This window comes from Mercenaria mercenaria, chromosome 12 (genome assembly GCF_021730395.1).
Source record: "Mercenaria mercenaria strain notata chromosome 12, MADL_Memer_1, whole genome shotgun sequence".
Taxonomy (NCBI): Eukaryota; Metazoa; Mollusca; class Bivalvia; order Venerida; family Veneridae; genus Mercenaria; species Mercenaria mercenaria.
The window spans coordinates 67,380,001-67,407,783 of record NC_069372.1 but is presented as its reverse complement, the minus strand read 5'-3'; the positions used below and the strand labels follow the sequence as shown (position 1 = coordinate 67,407,783).

The following is a 27,783-nucleotide window of genomic DNA, read 5'->3' as shown; positions in this document are numbered from 1 at the left end:
TTCGTGTTCGCTCTGTAACTCTTGAACTGCTTGAAGGCTTTCAAAGAAAGCTGGCACAAATGTTCACCACATTAAGACGACATGCAGAGCGAATGGCTCGTTTCAAGGTCAAGGTCACAATTGGGGGTCAAAGGTCATATAGTTTCGTGTGTATTTTGTTCTGTATTGCGATACTCCTGTCATTATTTGGCAGATCCCTTTTTCATGGTGAGCTTTTGTGACCGGTCAATGTCCGTCGTGTGTCCGTCAACATTTTCTAAAAAAATCTTCTTGAAAACCACTGGGCAGAACTCTGGTTGCCATGGCAACCGAAAGGAAAAACTTTAAAAATCTTCTTGTCCAAAACTGCAAGGCATAGAGCCTTGATATTTGGCATGTGACATCATCTTATGGTCCTCTATGAAGATTGTTCTGTGCCCCTGGGGTGAAAAGAGGCCCTGCCCCGGGGGTCCCAAGTTTTACATAGACTTACATTGGAGAAAACTTCAAAAATCTTCTTGTCTGAAACTGAAAGGCCTAGGCTTTTGATATTTGGTATGTAGCATTGCCTAGTGGACCTCTAACAGAATTGATATGTAATATGTATTATGATGTCACTTGACTGTGACCTTGACTTACTGACCTACTTCCTTGTTTTTAGCTCACCCTAGCATGAAGTGCTCAAAGGTGAGCTTTAGTGATCACCCTGTGTCCGGCGTCCGTCGTCCGTCCGTCGTCAACAATTTGACTGTTAACACTCTAGAGGTCACATTTTTGGCCCAATCTTAATGAAACTGAGTCAGAATGTTACCCTCGATAAAATCTTGGACGGGTTCGATATTGGGTCATCTGGGGTCAAAAACTAGGTCACCAGGTCAAATCAAAGGAAAAGCTTGTTAACACTCTAGAGGTCACATTTTTGGCTCAATCTTAATGAAACTTGGTCAGAATGTTACCCTCAATAAAATCTTGGACGAGTTCGATATTGGGTCATCTGGGATCAAAAACTAGGTCATCAGGTCAAATCAAAGGAAAAGCTTGTGAACACTCTAGAGGTCACATTTTTGGCCCAATCTTAATGAAACTTGGTCAGAATGTTACCCTCAATAAAATCTTGGACGAGTTCGACATTGGGTCATCTGGGGTCAAAAACTAGGTCATCAGATCAAATCAAAGGAAAAGCTTGTTAACACTCTAGAGGTCACATTTTTGGCCCAATCTTAATGAAACTTGGTCAGAATGTTACCCTCAATAAAATCTTGGACGAATTCGATATTGGGTCATCTGGGGTCAAAAACTAGGTCACCAGGTCAAATCAAAGGAAAAGCTTGTTAACACTCTAGAGGTCACAATTTTAGCTCAGTCTTAATGAAACTTGACCAGAATGTTAATCTTGATGATCTTAAGGTCCAGTTTGAATCTGGGTCATGTAGGATCAAAAACTAGGTCACCAGGTCAAATCAAAGGAAAAGCAAGTTTACACTAGAGGCCACATTTATTACCATATCATAACGAAACTTGGTCAGAATGTTAATCTTGATGATCTTAAGGTCAAGTGTAAATCTGGGTCAGGTGGGGTCAAAAACTAGGTCACTAGGTCAGATCAAAGGAAAAGCTTGTTAACACTGTAGAGGCCATATTTATGACTGTATCTTCATGAAACTTAGTCAGAATGTTAAACTTGATGATCTTTAGGGCAGGTTTGAATCTGGGTCATGTCGGGTCAAAAACTAGGTCACCGGGTCAAATCAAAGGAAAGCTAGTTAACACTTTAGAGGCCACATTTATGACCGTATCTTAATGAAACTTTGTCAGAATGTTAATCTTGATGATCTTTAGGTCAAGTTTAAATCTGGGTCAGTTGGGGTCAAAAACTAGGTCACTAGGTCATATCAAAGGAAAACCTTGTTAACACTCTAGAGGCCACATTTATGACTGTATATTCATGAAACTTAGTCAGAATGTTAAACTTGATGATCTTTAGGTCAAGTTCGAATCTGGGTCATGTTCGGTCAAAAACTAGGTCACGGGGTCAAATCAAAGGAATGGCTAGTTAACACTTTAGAGGCCACATTTATGACCATATCTTAATGAAACTTGGTCAGAATGTTAATCTTAATGATTTTTTGGTCTGTAGGTCAGGTGAGCGATACAGGGCCTTCATGGCCCTCTTGTTTAAGATACAGCCTTGAAATTTGGATGACATGTACAGTTTTGCATACCGATCTTAAAACTGACTTTCAGTGACCATGACTTTGACCTACTGACCTTTCTAATATTTTATCATCAGTTTGCCATTTGAAACATGTAGCTCATATTACTCAGGTGAGCGATTCAGGGTCATCATGACCCTCTTGTTTAATTACTTCTCTTTTATTAGCCCACCATCATCAGATGGTGGGCTATTAAAATCACTCTGCGTCCGTCCGTCCGTCATTCCGTCCGTCCGTTAACAATTTCTCGTTATCGCATCTCCTCAGAAACTACTGGGGGGATTTTGACCAAACTTTGTCAGAATGATGTATTGGTACCCTAGTTGTGTCCCCCTGAAAATCAGACTGGTTCAACAATTTATGAGTGAGTTATGGCCCTTTGTTTATTTCTATAATTTATATAGATTTATATAGGGAAAAACTTTGAAAACCTTCTTGTCCAAAACCACAGAGCCTAGGGCTTTGATATTTGGTATGAAGCATCATCTAGTGGTCCTCTACCAAGATGATTCAAATTATTTCTCTGGGGTCAAATATGGCCCCGCCCTGGGGGTCACATGGTTTATATAGACTTGTATAGGGAAAAACTTTGAATAACCTCTTGTCCAAAACCACAGGGCCTAGGACTTTGATATTTTGTATGTGACATCATCTAGTGGTATTCTACTAAGTTTGTTCAAATTATACCCCTAGGGTCAAATATGGCCCCGCCCTGGGGGTCATATGGTTTACATAGACTTATATAGGGAAAAACTTTGAAAATCTTCTTGTCCAAACCACAAAGCCTAGGGCTTTGATACTTGTAATGTAGCATCATCTAGTGGTTCTCTACCAATTTTGTTCAAATTATCCTCCTAGGGTTAAATATGGCCCCGCCCCGGGGGTCACATGGTTCATATAGACTTATATAGGGAAAAGCTTTTAAAATGTTCTTGTCAGTAACTACAACATTCAAACTTGGACCACATGTATGTTTTTGAGTGGCAAGATGAACCTTGACATGAGTTGACCTTGATTTTGACCTAGTGACTTACTTTCACATTTCTATAGCTACAGCCTTCAAATTTAGACCACATGCATAATTTTGTGCACTGGAAAAAACTTTGACCTTTATTTTGCCCTACTTTCACATTTTTTAAGTTACAGGCATCAAATTTGGACCATATGCGTAGTTTCGTGTTTCAAAATGAAATTTGACATTGATTTTGACCTAGTGACCTACTTTCACATTTCTCAAGCAACAGCCTTCAAATTTGGACTACATGCATAGTTTTGTGTACCGAAAAAAACTTTGACCTTGACATTGACCTAGTGACCTACTTTCACAATTTTGAAGGTACAGGGTTCAAATTTGGACCACATGCATAGTTTTGTATTCTGAAATAAAATTTGACCTTGATTTTGACCTAGTGACCTACTTTACATTTCTCAAGCTACAGCCTTCAAATTTGGACCACTTGCATAGTTTTGTGTACTGAAATGACCTTTGACCTTTACATTGACCTAGTGACCTACTTTCACATTTTTAAGGTACAGGCTTCAGATTTGGACCACATGCATAGTTTTGTATTCCGAAACAAAATTTGACCTTGATTTTGACCTAGTGACCTACTTTCACATTTCTCAAGCTACAGCCTTCAAATTTGGACCACATGCATAGTTTAATGTACCGAAACAAACTTTGACCTTTACATTGACCTAGTGACCTACTTTCACATTTTTGAAGGTACAGGCTTCAAATTTGAACCACATGCATAGTTTTGTATTCCGAAGTAAAATTTGACATGGATTTTGACCTAGTGACCTACTTTTACATTTCTCAAGCTACAGCCTTCAAATTTGGACCACTTGCATAGTTTTGTGTACAGAAATGAACTTTGACCTTAAGATTGACCTAGTGACCTACTTTCACATTTCTGTAGCTACAGGCTTCAAATTTAGGACCACATGCATAGTTTTGTGTACCGAAATAAGCTTTGACCTTGACATTGACCTAGTGACCTACTTTCACATTTTTGAAGGTACAGGCTTCAAATTTGGACCACATGCATAGATTTGTGTTGTGTACGGAAATGAAATTTGACCTTGAGCTAGTCAATAAGTCTTGAAATTTGGAACACTCAAAAATGGCACATTGGTGGGCGCCAAGATCACTCTGTGATCTCTTGTGTTACTATAAATAGCTTATTTTTGTAACATTTTATTACTGGCCATAGGCAAAAACCAAGACCACTTTTCTGTTGTACAAAATGGATGGTACCTCCAATCTTTAGGTGTCATTTTGACATCTGTACCTGGTAAGGATTTTTTTTTGTGGACTTATAATATTTTGGGGGGAGTTCCTTCCCTTGTTGTTCACGTCCTTTGGGCTTCAACAGTTCTTTAAATTTTGATCCCATCTTCCTCTGATACAACCTTTTGGGGGTATATTGCCCCGCTTGGCATACCTCTTGTTGCTGTTTTTAAACTAGCATCTCAAGGGATCAAATATCCCTATTTGAAAAAAAATAGAGGACCTTAGAATAATGCCAAAATGAAAAAAAAAGTCCTAAAGTATTCTATTTTTGACTCAAATGGCCCCTAAAAGAACTGAGTACCCATAGCGTCTCAAGGGGCCGAGTATCCCTATTTGAAAAAAGAAAATAGGGAGAGGACCTAAAAATGATGTTAAACGTAAAATGTTTGATAAAGATCCATCAAGCAGTTAGTGAGGAAAAGTCTTTCTATTTTTAGCAGCTGTATTTTTATAAACTTTGGAGAGAACCATAATTTTGCAACAGACCACAAATTTGTTCATGAATAAAGGTAACCGAGCACCGAAATGTGAGATTTTTTTAGAGTACCTTTATGATTCCTTGTATGGTTCAGAAAAAGAAATAATTTAAAGGTATTTCTATTTTCAACTCTGTTGGCCCCTAAAAGAGGTCAAGCAAAACCATTTGAACAAACTGACAGAGGACCTGGCCAGGATGCTTCAAACCAAGTTTTGTGCAATTCTGACCATTGTGGACGACGACAGACGATGGAAGCAGAACATCCAATCTGACTAAAGTACATCTCCAATTAACGCTACGCACATTGGATCTGAAGACGTGCTATTGATAGCCTCGTTCTGACGACCCTTCTGTTAGTCAATCATAGTCTTACTTACAACATTTTGTATCTGAAAGTAGTTTAAAAAATCTATATTTAGCCTGGGTTTTTCATGTTTATTATGACGGCCACATCATGACTGCGCCATCGTGTTTTGAGAGGTATCATAAGTCACAGTACAGACTTGGTCACGTGAGGGGAGAATATGTGTCAGGCAGCCAGTTAGCTCAGTCGGTAGAGCACTCACCCTATAAGGGAGGGGGCCCCGGGTTCGAGCCCCGGACTAAATGCACATTTTTCTCACCCTGTGACATTCTACGCTATTTTGATGGTTCAACCAAATCTTGTTTAAACCAGTCGTCCGATTGATTTAAGTAAAAATAGATTTGCAAAAATAAAAATAGCAATATCGGAAATGCGAAATATACAGAAGACGAATGTGAATGGGTCATTCTCAGATCTTTGTTTAGAAGATCAAGTACTTTAGTCGGATTGCAGAACATCAACCTATACATAATAGCTGGCCCTGAACCTTCTGTATGGAAAGTTGTCACTGCCTAAATGGCTTTGGTCAGGAATACTCGTTTATACCTCACTACATTAAGTTCCATGTCCATATTCTAGGTAGAATAGTTTGACAAAACAGTGTCACATCTTGCCTATGTGTCTTGTCAGGAATGGTATCATTATGGTAGGTGTTATCAGTTTTTGAAACTATAATTTGAACGAGGCTTATTATTACGACAACTATATACATACCAAGTCTAAATCATGGTAGTTTATACAGGATAATGAGTTGTTATCAGTTTATCCTGAAAAATATATGGGTCCCTAGTCACCTGAGAATAGCTAAAGGTACTTTTATCCTAGTTATGAGAGTATCTGGTTGTAACTCTGGAGGTTTGTTCCAAAGAATTTATGCTAAATTGCTAATGATATATGGCACTACTGAACTTTCTTGGTAGCTTTAAAACACTCCAGGTCAGGCGTGGTAACATGTGTAATGTAACCAAGTTTTTACCAGGTACTGACACAGCAAGATCTGCCCCGTAATTTTACAATCTTCGAGGCATATGGAGTCTAGCTCGGCAGGGTAACAGGAAAAATGTCATGGAGTCGTCATTCAGATGATGACATCGTTGCCAAGTTTGATTATTTTTTGGCATATGGTGCCCAGCTTGGCAAGAAGAGCAGACACAGTGGTCCAGTGATAACACTGTCTTGACTATGAAACTAAGGGTTGTGAGTTCGAGCCCCCGCTCCTTCAACTGAATATTACCAACACTAAGATAAAAGTCTGTGTGCTTTACACCTGGCACCCTAAAGAACCAGGGAAGCTTCTGGAATTGGAACATCTGTATCTTGTGGGAGTAATTTATACCAGCATGACAGCTACCCTACCCTGAATTCACAGAGTGATATAAGAAAACAACAAGTTACAATTCTGCTGGTTTTTATTTCATGCAAAAAATCCTTCTTTTAGCCTATTTGATATGTAATATAGTAAAACACAAGTCTTATTGGTTCAAGTAGCCATTTTATTTCTCTCAGTCATCAACGAACAACATTTCTACAAGATCCGCTTTGGCACACTGTTCCTCTTCTAATCTGTTTGGCTGAAATGATAAAATGAACAATTGCATGAATGATCGTAATGATGGAATCTAAAAGAACTGACACTATATCATCTGTAAACACTATCTCTTTAATAAGTCATGGCTGCTAATCGCGCAATTTGAGCACAAAAAAATATACACATTTAATATAAGTGGTTCCTTCTTTGTGTTATTCATTTATTGGAAAAGAAAATAAACAAGAGCTGTCTCCGTAGGATGACACATGCCCCCGATGGCACTTTGAATGAATAGTTATGGCCGATGTTAGAGTTTAGGACCTTTGACCTACGGAGCTGGGTCTTGCGTGCAACACATCGTCTTACTGTGTCACACATTCATGCATAGTTATTTTAAAATCCATGCATGAATGACAAAGATATGGACCGGACATGCCCATCAATGCACTATCATGAAAAATGATCTTTAACGTCTAAGTGTGACCTTGACCTTTGAGCTACGGACCTGGGTCTTGCGTGTGACACGTCGTCTTATTGTGGTACACATTCATGCCAAGTTATTTGAAAATCCATCCATCGATGACAAAGATATAGACCGGACACGCCCATCAATGCACTATCCTTTAACGTCTAAGTGTGACCTTGACCTTTGAGCTACGGACCTGGGTCCTGCGCACTGCACGTCGTCTTACTGTGGTACACATTCATGCCAACTTATTTGAAAATCCATCCATCGATGACAAAGATATGGACCAGACACGCCCATCAATGCACTCTCCTTTAATGTCTAAGTGTGACCTTGACCTTTAAGCTACGAACCTGGGTCTTGCCCACTGCACGTCGTCTTACTGTGGTACACTTTCATGCCAAGTTATTTGAAAATCCATCCATCGATGATAAAGATATGGACCGGACACGCCCATCAATGCACTATCCTTTAACGTCTAAGTGTGACCTTGACCTTTGAGCTATGGACCTGGGTCTTGCGCACTGCACGTCGTCTTACTGTGGTACACATTCATGCCAAGTTATTTGAAAATCCATCCATCGATGACAAAGATATGGACCGGACACGAAAATTGCGGACAGACCGACAGACTGACAGACCGACAGACAGACAGACGGTTCAAAAACTATATGCCTCCCTTCGGGGGCATAAAAATCTGGCTTCATAGCCTGACCTGTATATAAACAAAGATTCATCTTCAAAACAAGAGGGTCATGATGGCCCTCTTGTTGGCTTGGCCAAGGTTCAGAGCTTAAACTGGGTATTTCTAGTGCCACAATTTAAGCACTGAGTACATTTTACTTATTCCAGTCATGCTTCTTCACTTTATGAAGGAAAACATAATTTTAAGTAAGATTATGCATGCAAATGATACGTATTTTCCTTTGCAATAGAAAGGACAGCAAGATCAACAAGAGCTCCGCCAAGTGGGGCAAAATACGCCCGAAGGGTTAAACCAGAGGATGGGAGCATAATTTAAAGAACTTGACTGTTGAAGCCAAAAGGACAGGAACAACAAAGGGAAGAAATTCCAAAAAAAAACCTAATTTCACAAAAAATATTCTAAGTCCACAAAAAAATCTTTACCAGGTATAGGTATGTCAAAATACACAGTTTTTCCCTATGGCCAATAATAAAAAATTTTCAAAATAAGCTATTTATAGTAACATAAAAAGGGAAGTAATACAAAAAAAAAATATTGTAAGTGAACAAAAATGGGATCTGCCAAATAAAAACAAGAGCACTGCAATGCAAAGCAATACACACAAAGCAAAGTCATATATGACCTTCGACCCCTAAGTGTGACCTTGACCTTGAAGCGAGTCATCCGAAACATGCACTCTGCATGTCGTCTCCGTGTGGTGAACATTTGTGCCAAGTTTCTTTGAAATCCTTCAAGCAGTTCAAGAGTTACAGAACGGACACGAAACAAACTGATATGACCTTTGACCCCTAAGTGTGACCTTGACCTTGAAGCGAGACATCCAAAACATGCGCTCTGCACGTTGTCTCCGTGTGGTGAACATTTGTGTTAAGTTTCTTTGAAATCCTTCAAGGGGTTCAAGAGTAACAGGGCGGACATGAAATTGCTAACGGACGGAGAGATGGACACCGGGGTTATAACATAATACGTCCCTTCGGGCGTATAAAAATATATGTATAGGCCATTCGGATACCTCTGAACAATATTTTGATTAGTAGGTCTGGAGAACTTTCATTGTACCTTCTTAAACTAGTTTTTTCACAAATGAAGCACATAACAGGTCTGACTACAAAGCCTAATTTGTGATAACAGAAATATTCAAAGGAAAATGAAGTACCGACTGCAAATTTGTCGAATTTATGTGCGCAAATAATTCATCAGTAGTGCCACATTTCAACTGAAGTGGAACACCAGCCGGTGCATGAGTAGCACATATATATTAGCTGCCGTGTACATATTGCATCCTGCCAAATTTGGTTGAATTCCATATGCATGGAGTTCTTATTACATCTAAAGGGTCCCACCCAAATGTGGATGGGGTTTGAGGCTATCGTTTTTACAGTTTCAAACTAGAAAATGCTTTTGTAGAAAAGTGCATGTCTCCCCCAATGCATAGTAGAAATAGGCAAGAAGTCAAAAGGGGACAGGAGCGAATGTCAAAGAGACGTTGATAGGGATCATCTACTCGGCATGTCCAATCATCCCACCAAGTTTCAACATTCTGGGCCTAGTTGGTTCTCAAGTTAAGGATTAGAAACAGTTTTCCGTGTTCTGGACCCTGTGACCTTGATCTTTGATCAAGTGATCCCAAACTCAATAGGAGTCATTTACTCTGCATATCCATTTATCCTATGAAGTTTCAACATTCTGGGTCAAGTGGTTCTCAAGTTATTGAATGGAAATGGTTTTCCATGTTCAGGCCCCTGTGACCTTGACCTTTGCTCAAGTGACCCCAAAAACAATAAGGGTCATCTACTCTGCAAGTCCTATCATCTTATGAAGTTTAAAGGTTCTGCCAAATGATTGATTGGAAACCGTTTTCCACGTTCAGGCCTCTGTGACATTGACCTTTGATCGAGTGACCCAAAAATCAATAAGGGTCATTTACTTCACATGTCTAATCATCCTATGAAGTTTCAACATTATGGGTCAAGTCATTCTCAAGTTATTGATCGGAAATGGGTTTCCTTGTTCAGGCCCCTGTGACCTTGACCTTTGATGTAGTGACCCTGAAAACAATACAGGTCATCTACTCTGTAAGCCCTATCACCCTATGAAGTTTGAAGGTTCTAGATGAAATGGTTCTGCATTTAATGATGGAAAATGAAGTGTGAAGGATGGATGGTCCCTGTGACCTTGACCTTTGCAGGTTATAGGTCAAATGGTTCTCAAGTTACTGATAGGAAATGGATTTTCATGTTCTGTCCCCTGTGACCTTGACATTTAATAAAGTGATCCCAAAATCAATAGTGGTCATCTACTCTGCATGTCCAATCATCCTATGAAGTTAAACATTCTGGGTCAAGTGGTTCTCAATTATTGATCTGAAATGGGCTTCCTTGACCTTTGATGTAGTGACCCCAAAAACAATAGGGGTTGACTACTTCATAAGCCCTGCCACTCTACGAAATTGAATGTTCTAGGTCATATGGTTCTCCAGTTATTGATTGGAAATGAAGTGTGAAAGACAGACGGACAGGGCAAAAACAACATGTCCCCCTCCCCCAGCTGGAACATAATAAAAACCACTAAAGAATACTTCAAGTGAAATTTGGTAAAATTCCTTTGAGTTGGTCAGGAGAAGGACATGTCTGAAGGAAATGACTATTTACACATAAAGGGCATTCCCCTTGTAATCCAAGGGGGTTAGGGGAACTATTCACACAGCATATGGCATTTTCAAAATCACTTTTCAATGAAACAAAGTGTCACCATGACATGTCAATTTACTTTCTGGAGGCAAGAACTGTATACTGGATTTGATTTTGAACGAAACATTAACAAGTAATGATTGCTGCAATCACGTTTAACTAGGTTTTGCAAATAATGACATTATACCCTCACTTCCGGTGTTACTTAAGTGCAGAACTATATTAAGCAACTGGTATCTTAAATGCGTTGTATGACTGTCTTCTTGGTGTAAGAATTTTAATCAATCTAAATTACAACAAGAGCTGTTTGAGGACAGCAACACTCGATTATTCAACAGCCTTGTCAACAAGAGCTCGAAGAACATAAAATACCCTCCTTGATGCACTCAGTAATTGCACAAGGAACAGAAATTTTTTGGCCACTGTGCACTGGACGTTTGACATACTGACCTCAAATCAATAATTATGGGTCATTTTCCAGTCATAAGTAAACTCTGTATCAAATGTGATCTAGTCCAAAGCATTCTCTAGTCATGTGGCAAAAAAGTTTTTTTCTAAGTCAATGTGACCTTGACCTTAGACCTACTGGCCTCAAAATCAAAAAGGATCATCTGCTGGTCATGACCAAGCTCACTATCAACTTTCAAGATCCTAGGTCCAAGTGTTCTTGAGTTATCATCTGTAAACCGTTTAACTGTTCCAGGCCACTGTGACCTTGACCTTTGACCTATTGATCTCAAAATCAATAGGGGTCAGCCGCTGGTCATGATCAATCTCCCTATCATAGGCTGACCGACATCTGCAAAACAATATACCCCACCTTATTCGAAAGGAAGCATGATATAAGTCAAAAAGATGGTATAATTTTGTAAAAATTCAAATCAGAGCTACAGATCCTGTACAATGCATCAGATCATCACAGTGGACAAGTGTTTGAGTTTCAATCCATTCCCATTATTGGGTACTGAGATACCACCTTACATACAAAAACTTAACTAAAAATTGCTATGTCGAAAAAGGGGCATAATTTTGTCAAAAAGCAAAGTAGAGTTATGGAACCTATGCATTGCATGTCAGACCATCACAGTAAACAAGTGTGTGAAGATTCAACCCATTCTTTTTAGACGGTACTGAGATACCAACTTAACCAAACAAGAGGGCCATGAAGGCCCTGTATCGCTCACCTGACCTATTGACCTTAAGATCATCAAGATCAACATTCTGACCAAGTTTCATTAAGATATGGTCATAAATGTGGCCTCTAGAGTGTTAACAAGCTTTTCCTTTGATTTGACCTGGTGACCTAGTTTTTGACCCATGATGATCCAATATCGAACTCGTCCACAATTTTATTGAGGGTAACATTCTGACCAAGTTTCATTAAGATTGGGCCAAAATTGTGACCTCTAGAGTGTTAACAAGCTTTTCCTTTGATTTGACCTGGTGACCTAGTTTTTGACCCCAGATGAACCAATATCAAACGCGTCCAAGATTTTATTGAGGGTAACGTTCTGACCAAGTTTCATTAAGACTGGGCCAAAATTGTGACCTCTAGAGTGTTAACAAGCTTTTCCTTTGATTTGACCTGGTGACCTAGTTTTTCACCCCAGATGACCCAATATCGAACTCGTCCAAGATTTTATTGAGGGTAACATTCTGACCAAGTTTCATTAAGATTAGGTCCAAACTGTGACCTCTAGAGTGTTAACAGTCATATTGATGACGACGGACGGACGGACAACGACGGACGACAAACAGGGTGATCACAAAAGCTCACCTTGGGCACTTAGTGCTCAAGTGAGCTAAAAACTGCTAAGTTGAAAAAGAGGCATAATTTTGTAAACAAGAGGGTCATGATGACCCTGGATCGCTCACCTGAGTAATATGAGCTACATGTTTCAAATGTCAAACTGATGATTTTTAGAAATTTTTTGGAAGATTTTCCAACGTACAATCAAGTAAACCCTGGGGCTGGGTCAATTTGACCCTGGGGGCTCAAGATTTGAACAAATTTTGTAGAGGTCCACTAGGCAATGCTACATGTCAAATATCTAAGCTCTAGGCCTTCTGGTTTATTTTTAGAAAATTTTGAAGATTTTTCTATGTACAATCAAGTAACCCCATGGGGCGGGGTCAATTTGACCCTGGGGGTCATGATTTGAATAAATTTTGTAGAAGTCTACTAGGCAATGCTACATGTCAAAAATGCTACATGTCAAATACCTAAGATCTAGGCCTTCTGGTTTATTTTTAGAAAATTTTTGAAGATTTTCCTATGTAAAATCAAATGACCTCTGGGGCGGGGTCAATTTTGACCCCTGGGGTCATGATTTGAATAAACTGTGTAGAGGTCCACTAGGCAATGTTACATGTGAAATATCTATGCTCTAGGCCTTCTGGTTTATTATTAGAAAAATTTTGAAGATTTTCCTATGTAAAATCAAGTGACCCCTCAGACTGGGTCAATTTTGACCCCGGGGGTAATGATTTAAAAATTTTTTGTAGAGGTCCACTAGGCAATGCTACATGTCAAATATCTAAGTTCTAGGCCTTCTGGTTTATTTTTAGAACATTTATGAAGATTTTTCTATGTACAATCAAGTAACCCCATACGGCGGGGTCAATTTTGACCCCAGGGGATCATGATTTGAATAAATTTTGTAGAGGTCCACTAGGCAATGCTACATGTCAAATATCTAAGTTCTAGGCCTTCTGGTTTATTTTTAGAACATTTATGAAGATTTTTCTATGTACAATCAAGTAACCCCATACGGCGGGGTCAATTTTGACCCCATGGGGTCATGATTTGAATAAATTTTGTAGAGGTCTACTAGGCAATGCTACATGTCAAATATCTAAGCTCTAGGCCTTCTTGTTTATTTTTAGAAATTTTTTGAAGATTTTCCTATGTAAAATCAAGTGACCCCTGGGGCGGGGTCAATTTTGACCCCAGGGTCATGATTTAAACAAATTTGGTAGAGGTCCACTAGGCAATGCTTCACACCAAATATCTAAGCCTTAGGGCATCTGGTTTTTGAGAAGAAGATTTTTAAAGTTTTTCCTTTCGGTTGCCAAAGCAACCAGAGTTCTGCATGGAATTCAATTCTTTGAATAATATTTGTAGAGCTTCACCCAAGGAACATTCCTGTACAGTTTGGATGAAATAGGCCTAGTGGTTTATGAGGAGATTTCATTTAAAGTAAAAGTTTATGAACGACGGACGGTGAGTGATCAGAATAGCTCACCTTGAGCCTTTGGCTCTGGTGAGCTAAAAAGCAAAACAGAGTTATGGAACCTGTGCAATGTAAGTCAGTTCTTCACACTGAATAAGTGGTTGAAGTTTCAATCCATTCCCACCAGTAGTTACTGAAATAACAGCTTACATACAAAAACTTAACAAATTAGGACCCAGTTGCCAGCACCAATGAATGGGTCAGTCCAATAGCTCTACCTATTCTTCAAAAAGTTAAGCTAAAAATATTGTTACCCTAACCCGAGCTCTGCAGAATGAAATGTAAGCTTCAGACTTGAAACGTTAATGGAAAATAAAGGTTTAACCAGTCCGTACAGATCAATAAGAGGCATCTCCTGACAATCATTTGACTATGTGGACATTATACTACATACTGTCAACACTAAGATTAGAACTTTAATACATGTACTTATCATAATTATACAGTTAGAACACACAGTATCTTGTAATACCTGTCCCAGCTTCATCAAAGTTGGTACACTTTTTAGCCTCAAGTCAGCATCCTTTCTAAATACATTACTTTGGTCTTTCCAACTAAAAAAAAGAAAGAAAATAATGTGTTACCATAGCCCTGAAGTCAAAAAGCAAAGATCAATTAAAAAAAAATCACTAGGAAGATACTTTGGTAATATAGAACGCAACCAAACAAAACTAGAGTTGTCACAGGAGTGACGAATTATACCCCCAAAATATGGCCTTGTCACAAAACTAAGCCAATATCAAAGCCAAACTTGCTTGACCTTTGACCTACTGACCTCAAAATCAATAGAGGTCATCTGCTGGTTATGATCAACCACCCTATGAAGTTTCATGATCCTAGGCCCAAGCGTTCTGAAGTTATTGTCCAAAATCCATGTTCTGGGTCACTGTGACCTTGACCTGTGACCTGCTGACCTCAAAATCATAAGGGGTCATCTGCTGGTCATGACCAACCTCCCTATCAATTTTCATGATCCTAGGCCCAAGCGTTCTCAAGTTATCATCTGGAAACTGTTTAACTGTCTCATGTCATTGTGACCTTGAACTCTGACCTACTAACCTCAAAGTCGAACCTGACCTGTATTTTATCATTTTACACCTGTGTTCAAAAATTTATGATCCTAGGCCCAAGAGTTCTCAAGTTATCATCCGGAAACCGTTTAATTGTTCCGGGTCACTGTGTCCTTGACCTTTGACCTACTGACCTCAAAGTCGAACTTGACCTGTATTTCATGATGTTACACCTGTGTACCAAAATATATGATCCTAGGCCCAAGCGTTCTCAAGTTATCATTCGAAAACCATTCAACTGTTCAAGGTCACTGTGACCTTGACCTTTGACCTACTGGCCTCAAAGTCCAACTTGATTTGTATTTGATGATGTTACACCTGTGTACCATAATATATGATCCTAGGCTCAAGCGTTCTCAAGTTATCATCCGGAAACCGTTTAACTGTTCAGGGTCACTGTGACCTTGACGTTTGACTTACTGACCTCGAAGTTGAATTTGACCTGTATTTTCTGATGTTACACCTGTGTACCAAAAATTATTAAAATCTGTCAAGCCTTTTTCGAGTTATTGTCTGGAAACTATGAAAACCATGAAGACCAACCGACAAGCTCACTCCTATATACCCCCCAAACTTCGTTTTGTGGTGGTATAATAAAAGGCTTTAGCTGACTCGGTGTGAGTCTGATCATGAGGTAATGAAGTACAATAATAACTTAAGTAATAAAGTATACAACTAAGTATGTTATTTCTAATCTAAAACATGTAATATTATTCAGATTTTAGCCTTCCAAACCCTGTTTATGTCGAAAAACTAAAACAAACAGTGCAGACCAGGCTGACCTTGGGCTGCACTGGTCACAAAGGCAAAATCACTTGCCACCTGCAGGCTGAAAGTTAAAGAACATAGTAAAGGACATGTATTTCATTACTTACAAATCTCTATCACCAACACCACAATGTATAAAAACAGCATCAGCTGGAAGTTTGGACAAGCTCGCCTCCACTACAGGATCAGCTGTTCAAAAGAAAAAAATGTGATCACTACAAAACATGGATAATCTGCCAAAACCTACAATATGTAGTCAACTATCAAAATTTCTATGCATATCATTATACTGGATGATATTAAATCATGACAAGTGGAAATAATTTCCCCATTTTTATTAATGGAAAGTACACTACCACAGTGGGTCCTGTATACCAATAATATAAATTTGACTTGAAAACGGCACTGCATGCAGACACAACCTGCTCCTCTTATAGCAACGCCACTTGAGATGTTAATTTCTGCACAGTTCAAGTGACAGTTTCCATAAAAAAAATAATTTAACAAACAACTAAATGTTTATCAATTCTATACTATCCACTTCCTATATAAATCTATATAGGCCTCAACAGCCTAGCGGTAGAGTGTCCGCTTTGAGTGTGGGAGATCTGGGATTCCATCCCCAGCTGGATCATTACCAAGAGGTGAAAATGGTGCTGGCTTCCTAGCCTTACTCATTTGGCTTATCGGGATGACTTATTTTAGATTTGGTATTTTATAGTTGTCATCCCTCTAAGCCTTACCCTTAATTATCTGCATTTTACTGTTGGGAAAACGAAGACATTAAAAAATCCAAAAAAGTCATAATATACTGGTCAGACTTACTTGCTTTAACAAATTAAACATTAATATACATGTAGAAACTTCAAATGGGTTGAATTTAATTCATGATTTTAAATAACGTGACAGCGACAGTCAAAAGTTATCACGCTGTCCTGAAACGTCCTAATTTATTTGGCAGTGGCTAGTGAACCGTCACCGGTGCAGCAGACCCGAGGTCTACTGCACCGGTGACGGTGCAGCAGACCTGAGGTCTAGTGCACCGTCATTTTTGTTCTATATAAAGTGTAGCCTTTATTTGAATTATAGGATATTGTACTTAGTAACATATATGAACATTATTATAGATAAATCTTGACTTATTATAGATAAATCTTGACTTACTTGTTAATTTACCGTTTTACCTCAACACGCTGATCTTCGTTCTTCGGCAACAGTAGTATCCGCCATTTACTAATATAATTCCGAATATTAGTAGTGTGTCGCTATCGGCAACGATCGGTAAACAGAGCGTTCAGTTATGACATAATGAATTTCATTGAAAAAATATTATTTTTGGAGTTTAATTAATAGCATATATTCATGTCAATTAAATTTGAAAATTTGATATTAATTATTTCTGTATTTTAAAACCCATATCATTCTACACTTTATATATAACAAAAATGACGGTGCACTAGACCTCGGGTCTGCTGCACCGGTGACGGTTCACTAGCCACTGCCAATTTATTTGGACTACTGGCTCCCTTGCTTAAAAATTGGCACTCGGCACTGAAGGTAAAATAAGCATTAGACCTGTAAGTACTTCTTACAAACAAATTTGTCGCACAAGAGCGTTGTAGCTCGTGTTGTACCTTGGATTATATGCGACGTTAAATAAAACTTACCTTTACCTTTACCTGTGAAAATATGCACATGCTTTAGTTCCTACTTTCACTTTCACTTTATACCTTACTGTACCAAAGTATTTCTCTGTACATACCGGTAACACAGTCTGGGCACCAACTTTTGCCATCCTCTCCATGCGAGCCTGTAAACAAAGCAAACAGAGTTTTTCCTGCATTCTCTTTTGCTGCTGTCTTATAGGCGTCGTATCCCTGGACACGTATTATTTTTGCCATTATTCTTTTTCGTTGACACACCCCTCCGCAAAAATACATTGAAGAGTTTGTAGTAACACAACGGTGTAAAACTACATCAAAGGTGGTTAATCCCGCCGAACTACATGTCTCATTTTCTGTCCAGCTCGCCAGAAGAGCGCATGTTGTAAGAACTACTTACAATGGACTTTGAAATTAGAAATAATAATGGCAAGTTGTAAAAGCCCATCCATCACGAGCCTGAATCGGTATAGCATTTTAAGTCTGTCTATACATCGATGGAGACAAGAGGAGACGTGCACCACTTTGAACCTCCCTGTTTTGTTCCTCCCCTTCCTATTTTCCCCGTATAGTCCCTTTCATTTATTCTCTATGATGAAATTTCATATATCCATATCTCACCTCTTACAAACTTACATTATTACAAAATATTTCTAACTAAGGAAATGCAGGGCACCTAGTCCCTTTCATCTCTTACTATCGCCCACCCCTTTTATGGTCTATGATAAAAAAATTAATATTTATAAATTTCGCCACTTACAAAATTACATTCTTACAAAATAATTCTAAGTACGAAAAGGCCGGGGACTTAGCTACTTTCATCTCTTACTATCTCCGATCTTCCCCGTATATTCGCCTATTCTATGATCTATGATAAAATTTCATATTTTTAAAATTTCGCCCCTTACAAAATTACATTCTTACAAAATAATTCTAAGTACGAAAAGGCCGGGGACTTGGCTACTTTCATCTCTTACTATCTCCGATCTTCCCTGTATATTCGCCTATTCTATGATCTATGATAAAATTTCATATTTTTTACAAATTTCGCCACTTTCAAAATTACATTCTCACAGAATTATTCTAAGTACTATTCTATGATCTATGATAAAATTTCATATTTTTCAAATTTCGCCACTTACAAAATTACATTCTTACAAAATTATTCTAAGTACGAAAAGGCCGGGGACTTATTCTATCTCCGATCTTCCCCGTATGTTCGCCTACTTCTATGATCTATGATAAAATTTCATATCTTTCAAATTTCGCCACTTACAAAATTACATTCTTACAAAATTATTCTAAGTAGGAAAAGGCCGGGGACGTAGCTCCTTTCATCTCTTACTATCTCCGATCTTCCCCGTATATTCCCCATCTTCTATTATCTAAGATAAAATGTCATATTTTTAAAATTTCGCCACTTACAAAATTACATTCTTACAAAATAATTACAAGTACGAAAAGACCGGGGTCTTGGTTCCTTTCATCTCTTACTATCTCTTATCTTCCGGCTTATGCTCCCCTACTTCTATGATCTATGATAAAATTTCATAATTTTCTAATTTCCCAACTTACAAAATTACATTCTTACAAAACTATTCTAAGTACGAATAGGCCCGGGACTTAGCTCCTTTCATCTCCTTTTATCTCCAATCTTCCGCGTATGTTCTCCTACTTCTATGATCTATAATAAAATTTCATATTTTTACAAATTTCGCCTCTTTCAAAATTACATTCTCACAAATTTTGAAAATTATTCTAAGTACTATTCTATGATCTATAATAAAATTTCATATTTTTACAAATTTCGCCTCTTTCAAAATTACATTATCACAAAATTATTCTAAGTACTATTCTATATGATTAATTATTCATTATATGTGTTTAACCTGTTCATTTCGCCGTATTTACGCACTCATTTCATATCGACCGACACACTGTTGTGTTAAAACGTACTCTATACATATTTGAGATACCACGATTCATTCTTAAAACAAAACAAACAGTTAAAAAACAAAAGGGCAAAACAAATAGCATCAGCGTACATTAAATGATGCGGCTCTATCGAAGGTACCGGTGTTTGATCCTTTCGTGTGCCTTTTTAAAGTGATAAATGCAAGAGATCATCACTTTCGCACCTTTGAGTCTTTAATAAATTAATTACTACATAATTTCTCCGCCAATTTGTTTACTAGTCAATAATCTTGATTGGTTCTAATTGTTTGTTTGAACATATAACCTCTTTTATTCTAAGGCAGCGTATACTAAATGTGAATGATAATTACATACTAAAAGACCTAATTCTAAAAGATCGCCGACAACTGACATCATCTATCAAATATGTTTTTCAATATACAACAAACTAAAAGAAGGAGCTGCATTCAACAAACGCTTGATGCCCCTGGTGGCATCCTTGTCGATACAAAGCAACCTAAGTCCAAAACGAGGTCAGGTGATGTTTGAAGCTGAGGAATGGTCACGGGTTACATCTGTATTACTATTAGTATCAATTCATTCTTGTAAGTGGTATTGATGCTAGACGAAATGGCCCCATTTGGTTAACCAAGAGATGGCCCATTTAAATCAGCCTAAGTCCAAAATGAGGTCAAGGTCAAACTGAGGTCAGGTGATGTTTGAAGATGAGGAATGGTCACAGGTTACGTCTGTATTAGTATCAATTCATTCTTGTAAGCGGTATTGATGCTACCCGAATTCCTGTACACTTTGCCTATTACAGAAACGACGAGGAATTTCTTTTTTTAAGAACTTGTTTTCTATATTTCTTTGAGAGAATACAAACCACCGATAATTATACTTTAAATGCCTAATCTTCTGTATATAAATGGATCTTATGTGTGTGCTGACTGGAGCAAAGAAGTATAAAATTATTTTATAGCTCTTTGGGAGGCAGTAAACAGTTTTGAGCTGTTAGTGTCGAATTGGCCGGGGTGAAATTTACAAATAAGAGGCAATTTACGGAATGAAGTGCATATTTGAACTTCTAAATAATAATAATTGCTAGAATTGAAGTTTCAGCGGCTAGAATTGAGTTTCACTTATTTAAAAAAAATCAGTTGAGTAGCCTTGATCTTGATAGTATGACGTGATGACTTGCAGGAGCGTATACATGCTTCCTCTGAGCTAGCTTAAAGTGGGGTTGTCATTTTAGCAGGGGCCTCAGGAAAACTGGAACAGTGAAAAAACGGTACGGATGGCACATATATTTGAGCTTATTTTCAGATTTTACAGTGTTACTGGAGTATGGAACAGTGTAGCAATTGGGGCTATCGTTTTCAGGGAATTTTCTGCAGCGATTTAAAAATCGGCAAATTTAGCTTTTTTCGTCATCAGTTTCCGCGACCGGGAGAGCACAAAATTTAGGTCTTGTAGGTTAAAGGTCAGTAATTCAAATCCTTCTTTGTTTCATATAAAAAACGACAACTTCATGTCGTCTTTACGTATCTTTAGAGAACATCACTTTTTCCTGCACCAATTTTTCATGAAAATTCTATCACAAATTAACGAAAAAATGAAAAGAAAATTGGGGGTTGAATAGTTCCTAGTGAAATGCCAGTCAGTTGTGGTCTGCTACCCTAAAAATGGCGCATATTTGCTCTCCTCCGCGCAATAAACACCTACTTCCAGTTTCGATCTGCAAAACTTGCCATGTGGGTTGTATGAACATGAAAACCGTCTCATTTCATGCAGAATGTATTCTATTGGCGAAAAAGTGTGATTAAAGCACTCGTTCTACACGAATTTGCGCAGAAAATGGGAAAATTAGGATCTATTTATTATGGACTTCTTTCGACTACACCACGGAAGCACATTTTCGACCGAATTACTGACCTTATTCCTATAAGAAATGTTTCTTATCAAATTTCACACCATTTTCATCTCTATTTCCAAGAAAGATGTAATACCAAACATATTGCCAAGTTTCATTGTGAAATTTCGAGATTTTGGAGAAATATAGACATTTAACAGAAGCCACCCCCTACCCATTTACAGGGCTAATTTTTGGCCTTATGGACCTTTTATTGTATATTTTGGTACAAGTTTCACTTTTTTGCATCATTTTTCACTGGGATTCTGAAATATCATTCATTCCGTCATGAATAAGACCCAGAAGGATGCAATTTGTGCATTTTCTGACATTCTGGAGACAAAGTATTGGCTTTTAAATCCCAGAAATCGCTGCTGAAATAGACGCATGTACATAAAATAAGGTCAAAATTCAAAATTTTTCAAATTTCATTACTATTTTGCATTGAAAACACTCTTTTATATCATATACAACCGATTTATGGCTATAAAGACTAATTACGATGTGTTTCGAGAATAGTCTTATTTCAGCTCTTATAGGTTAAAGGTCAGTAATTCAAATCCTTCTTTGTTTCATATAAAAAACGACAACTTCATGTCGTCTTTACGTATCTTTAGAGAACATCACTTTTTCCTGCACCAATTTTTCATGAAAGTTCTATCACAAATTAACGAAAAAATGAAAAGAAAATAGGGGGTTGAATAGTTCCTAGTGAAATGCCAGTCAGTTGTGGTCTGCTACCCTAAAAATGGCGCATATTTGCTCTCCTCCGCGCAATAAACACCTACTTCCGGTTTCGATCTGCAAAACTTGCCATGTGGGTTGTATGAACATGAAAACCGTCTCATTTCATGCAGAATGTATTCTAGTAGCGAAAAAGTGTGATTAAAGCACTCGTTCTACACGAATTTGCGCAGAAAATGGGAAAATTAGGATCTATTTATTATGGACTTCTTTCGACTACACCACGGAAGCACATTTTCGACCGAATTACTGACCTTATTCCTGTAAACAGAAAACTAGATATTAGAGATGTATTGTAGATGGTTTGTAACGATAGACATACAGTGGTGTTAATGTTGCAATATCTTTATTTCAGGTTTGTGGTTACAGACTTTTGTGTGAGGTTTTGAAAGTTAGGTAGGCGACTCTAAGCCGAGAAGCTCAGAAAACTGTTTACTGCCTCCTTGATTGGAGTCAGTTGATTCGACATAGTCTTCTAATGGCCGTGTTGTCTCTATGGTATATACCGTACACGTTATACGTTTTTCTTCACTTACATGTATCCTCTTAGTATAATATTCTGCGAAAATAGGTTATTTTCATTTTATAAAAAGACTTAAACAAATCTTTTGTATGCTTCAATGAAGTCATCAATTATAGCTGACAAGTTTTCCCGGTGTTATTTATTTGGATCAAGGGGACTGTACAGGGAAGATCGGTGATAGTAAGACATGAAAGGAGCTAGATCCCGGGCCTTTTCGTACTTGTAATTGTTTTGTAAGAACGTAATTTTGTAAGTGGCGAAAATCGAAAAATATGAAATTTTATCTAAGATAATAGAAGAAGGGGAACTATACTGGGAAGATCGGCGATAGTAAGAGACGAAAGGAGCTAAGACCCTGGCCTTTTCGTACTTGTAATTATTTTGTAAGAATGTAATTTTGTAAGTGGCGAAATTTTATCTTAGATCATAGAAGAAGGGGAAGATCGGAGAAAGTAAGAGACGAAAGGAGCTAAGACCCTGGCCTTTTCGCACTTGTAATTATTTTGTAAGAATGTAATTTTGTAAGTGGCGAAATTTTAAAATATGAAATTTTATCTCGGATAATAGAAGACGGGGAAGATCGGAGAAAGTAAGAGATGAAAGGAGCTAAGTCCCGGGCCTTTTCATACTTATTTTATTTTGTAAGAATGTAATTTTGTAAGTGGGGAAATAAGAAAAATATGAAATTTTACCATAGATCATAGAAGTAGGCGAATATACGGGGAAGATCGGAGATAGTAAGAGATGAAAGGAGCTAAGTCCCCGGCCTTTTCGTACTTATTTTATTTTGTAAGAATGTAATTTTGTAAGTGGCGAAAATCGAAAAATATGAAATTTTATCATAGATCATAGAAGTAGGCGAATATACGGGGAAGATCGGAGATAGTAAGAGACGAAAGGAGCTAAGACCCTGGCCTTTTCGTACTTGTAATTATTTTGTAAGAATGTAATTTTGTAAGTGGCGAAATTTTAAAAATATGAAATTTTACCTTAGATAATAGGAGATGGGGAATACACGGGGAAGATCGGAGAAAGTAAGAGATGAAAGGAGCTAAGTCCCGGGCCTTTTCGTACTTAGAATTACTTAGAATTATTTTGTAAAAATGTAATTTTGTAAGTGGCGAAATTAAAAAAATATGAAATTTTATCAGAGATCATAGAAGTAGGCGAATCTATATTATATTTTGATTTTGATTAATATACTTTTGTTTTGTTTTTGCTAGTTTGATATGTTTCTGTTCCGATAACTTAGATCAACTCAAATACAATATAAGAGAGCATTTCCTTTTTATAAGTTCGATAACGCCAAGATTCTGTGTAAATTGATTATATATATGGAGAGGACTTCAATAAGCCTACTGGCTTCCAGTCCAATCCAGAATTTATGTATGTAAATAATCATTTGAAATGTACATATTGGGAAATAAAATATGTTTAAACCAAGTAGGCGAATATACGGGGAAGATCGGCGATAGTAAGAGATGAAAGGAGCTAAGTACCCGGACTTTTCGTACTTGGTGGTAATTTAAGAATGTAATTTTGTAAGTGGCGAAATTTGAAAAATATGAAATTTTATCTTAGATCATGGAAGAAGGGGAACATTCGGGGAAGATCGGCGATAGTAAGAGATGAAAGGAGCTATATCTCCGGCCTTTTCGTATTTGGAATTATTTTGTAAGAATGTAATTTTATAAGTGGTGAAATTTGAAAAAAAACTATCAAATTTTATCTTTGATGATAGAAGAAGAACATACGGGGATGTTCGGAGATTTTAAGTGATGCAATGGGCTACGTCCCCGGCCATATCTTACTCTTTTTTTTTTTTTTTTTTTTTTTTGTAAGCATGTAGATCTAATTTTGTAAGTGAAATTTGAAAAATATGAAATTCGGGGAAGATAGGAGATTGTAAGCGATGAAAGGAGCTTAGTCCTCCGCCTATTCGTACTTAGAATTATTTTGTAAAAATGTATTTGTTTATTAGGCAAATTTGAAAAAAAAATGAAATTCGATAAGTGAAATATACAGGGAAGATAGAGCCGGAGTGGGCACTAGGCCCCACTCTTTTCAAGTCAAAGTCGGCAAGGGACACTAAACCCCGCTCTTTTCATGTCAAAGTTGTTAATGTGTTTTGAAAGTTTGATGACTTTGAAAAATATTACAACTAATTTATAGCCTGTCCATAAAGCTTTAAAAATATTACAACTCAGGTACACATTGAAAGAGATGGTAAGTAATTCTTACAATATGTAGGTTCCTGGCAAACTTGACAGAAAACGGACCATATATGAAAGAAAGAGGCGCGCATTTCTTCTTATGTTGTTGTTCTCACCTTATTTCATATACATTTAAATATCAGTGTCAGTTATGCCAATTATGTCAATTAAACATTAAAAGAGATAGCTTTCCTAACGACCCTTGGATCACAAATGCAAACCAGGGGCGTCGGAAGGTGTTTGATATTTGGGCCGCGAGGGGTGGGGGTAGGTACGGGAGGGGGCATCCCCCTCCCGTAAGGGGGGTAAGGGGGACCCCCCTGAATTTTTTTAAAAACAGGATCATAAATGGCGAGTTCTGGTGCATTTTAAGGGTACTGAATCGCATCTCAAGTCTCCAGTATTTTCTTACTATTTACATGACTATAAGCAAAATAAAGTTTAATAAACTCTTATCAGAATTAATAATGTATAACGCAATACAAAGAATGCATGTATGTTTTTTTTTGCATTTAATGTATTGAACAATAATCATTCATGTTACATTCATTTCTTATTTTTGTTTGAAATATCATTTTTTGAGTAAAAACAATTTATGTTATTAATTCCTTACATCTTAGCGGTGTGATAAATCTTAACACTTACTCCTTTCATTAAATAAAAACATGTTAATTATTTTTCTGAATTTTATAAGTTAATACCTTAGATCTTTGCGGCTGGGTATAGCTTAAACGTTCCGTTGACTAAAGACATGCCAATTAAAAACATGCTGATTTGTTCATGCGTAATTAAGTCCAATCACGGACACGTGTGTATGACTCCAATTAACACCCCGATCGTGTCACCGTCACCACGGTAACACACTAATCTGGACAGCGTGTATTGTTTAACGCGAAGCAAAATTTAATATACTAAATATACTATACAAAACATTGGGTCCGCGGACCTGCGACTCCAACTTATGAATTTACAAAAAAATCGTTTTTGGGCAAATTATTGTGGCCGCGGTCGCGGCCCCTGCGGCCCCACTTCCGACGCCCCTGCAAACTGTCGTAAAAAAAGTAAAATACGGATTTTTTTTGTATATATTTTACTTAATAGTTTTTAGTAAATAAATTCAAGGTCCGCCTTAATCAAATTAAAGCTGGAATATTTAATTATGTCCGGAGCATTTTTGTGTACAAGAATGTTTTTGCAATGTAAATAATATCTGCATTTAAAACAGAATTGAATTTTACTTAAGTAACTTAATGATATATTTTTGTTTTCGTGAAAATTTTACCTGGATTCATGATCTTTTCAGTTATCATAAATGTCGTCGTGATTAACTTACTTTCATAATTAATTGTACATGTTTAATTCAAGATAAAACTAATTTCTATACTGTAATCCTATTGAATGATAGTTTATAGGGTAATAAAATGTTTTATTATATACCTATATAAATTCTGTAAAAAATCTGCTTGTATTTCACAATTAAATATGAACAGACCGACAAAAATTCCGTATTGTACCTTTTAAATTCCGTATTGTACCTTCCGTATTGTATGCTGCCGGACTATTTTCATTAATATGCATGACCCGACACATTTCTATAAAAAGCGCACATAAAAACTTAACTATGTTCCATTTAATATCGATAAACATTGAAGATTTCGTTCAAGAACAAAACAAGAATCAAAGTGGTAAAGGTATATAATAAAAGGGTCATTATAACAGTAGCTAGATCTGGGACTTTGTATTCGGCTCTCGTGGATTTTGCAAGGTCGGATCACACTCGGCGCTTGCGCGCCTCGTGAGATCCAATCTGGTAAAATCCACTCGAGCCGAATACTGCATCCCAGATCAAGCTACTGTTATGATAACCCTATCATATGCATCACGCATAAATCCTTTTTATTGGACCTGTAATAAAACTTGCCAATTACCTCTAAATAAGGAACGTTAAAACAACACAGACGTTTATAACACTGATAAGGCTATAATTGCGTTTTGAATTACGGGTATTTTCTTTTTGTAATTACAAGGTATAATTATCATGCGATTTTAATCTTTCGCATATTTTTATTTTGCAAGCAGTTTTCATATATTGGTGGAATATGTGTAGTTACATTAAAATGAATAATGTCTGCTTGAATACGGCAAAATACCTGTACCACGCTGATTGCCGCTATCTTTTTATGCCCCCGAAGGGAGGCATATAGTTTTTGAACCGTCTGTCGGTCTGTCGGTCTGTCAGCCAGTCTGTCCGCAATTTTCGTGTCCGGTCCATATCTTTGTCATCGATGGATGGATTTTCAAATAACTTGGCATGAATGTGTACCACAGTAAGACGACATGTCGCGTGCAAGACCCAGGTCCGTAGCTCAAAGGTCAAGGTCACACTTAGACATTAAAGGTCATTTTTCATGATAGTGCATTCGTGTCCGGTCCATATCTTTGTCATCCATGAGTGGATTTTCAAATAACTTGGCATGAATGTGTACCACAGTAAGATGACGTGTTGCTCGCAAGACCCAGGTCCGTAGCTCAAAGGTCAAGGTCACACTTAGACGTTAAAGGTCATTTTTCATGATAGTGCATTCGTGTCCGGTCCATATCTTTGTCATCCATGGATGGATTTTCAAATAACTTGGCATGAATGTGTACCACAGTAAGACGACGTGTCATGCGCAAGACCCAGGTCCGTAGCTCAAAGGTCAAGGTCACACTTAGATGTTAAAGGTCATATTTCATGATAGTGCATTGATGGGCGTGCCCGGTCCATATCTTTGTCATTCATGCATGGATTTTAAAATTATTGGGCATGAATGTGGACCACAGTAAGACGACGTGTCGCGGGCAAGACCCAGGTCCGTAGGTCAAAGGTCCTAAACTCTAACATCGGCCATAACTATTCATTCAAAGTGCCACCGGGGGCATGTGTCATCCTATGGAGACAGCTCTTGTTTTTTTTAATTTTACAAACTTCCTATTTTGCCAATATTTTAAGAATTACTGAATTGATATACGTGTGATGTTCAAC

General features: G+C 37.6%; 1 protein-coding gene across 1 annotated transcript; it reads right to left on the bottom strand.

Annotated features, from left to right (window-relative positions):
• Positions 1 to 6,721: 6,721 nt before the first annotated feature.
• LOC123535226 (thioredoxin domain-containing protein 17-like) lies at positions 6,722 to 17,740 on the bottom strand. The gene is made up of 4 exons (XM_045317795.2): positions 17,554 to 17,740; positions 15,899 to 15,980; positions 14,426 to 14,507; positions 6,722 to 6,901 (listed from the first exon to the last, which is right to left on the bottom strand). The coding sequence occupies exons 1-4, from the start codon at positions 17,729 to 17,731 to the stop codon at positions 6,833 to 6,835; spliced, it is 411 nt and encodes a 136-aa protein (XP_045173730.2). The 5' UTR covers positions 17,732 to 17,740; the 3' UTR covers positions 6,722 to 6,832.
• Positions 17,741 to 27,783: the final 10,043 nt, after the last annotated feature.

Bases quoted from the DNA above. Each gene is read 5' to 3' on its own strand.
- LOC123535226 (XM_045317795.2), bottom strand. From the start codon at position 17,731: ATGTATTTTTGCGGAGGGGTGTGTCAACGAAAAAGAATAATGGCAAAA. The intron at 15,981-17,553 runs GTATGTACAGAG...TCTTTTGAACAG, and splicing joins GTGCCCAGACTGTGTTACCG to CTGATCCTGTAGTGGAGGCG. The intron at 14,508-15,898 runs GTAAGTAATGAA...TCTTTTTTTTAG, and splicing joins GGTGTTGGTGATAGAGATTT to TTGGAAAGACCAAAGTAATG.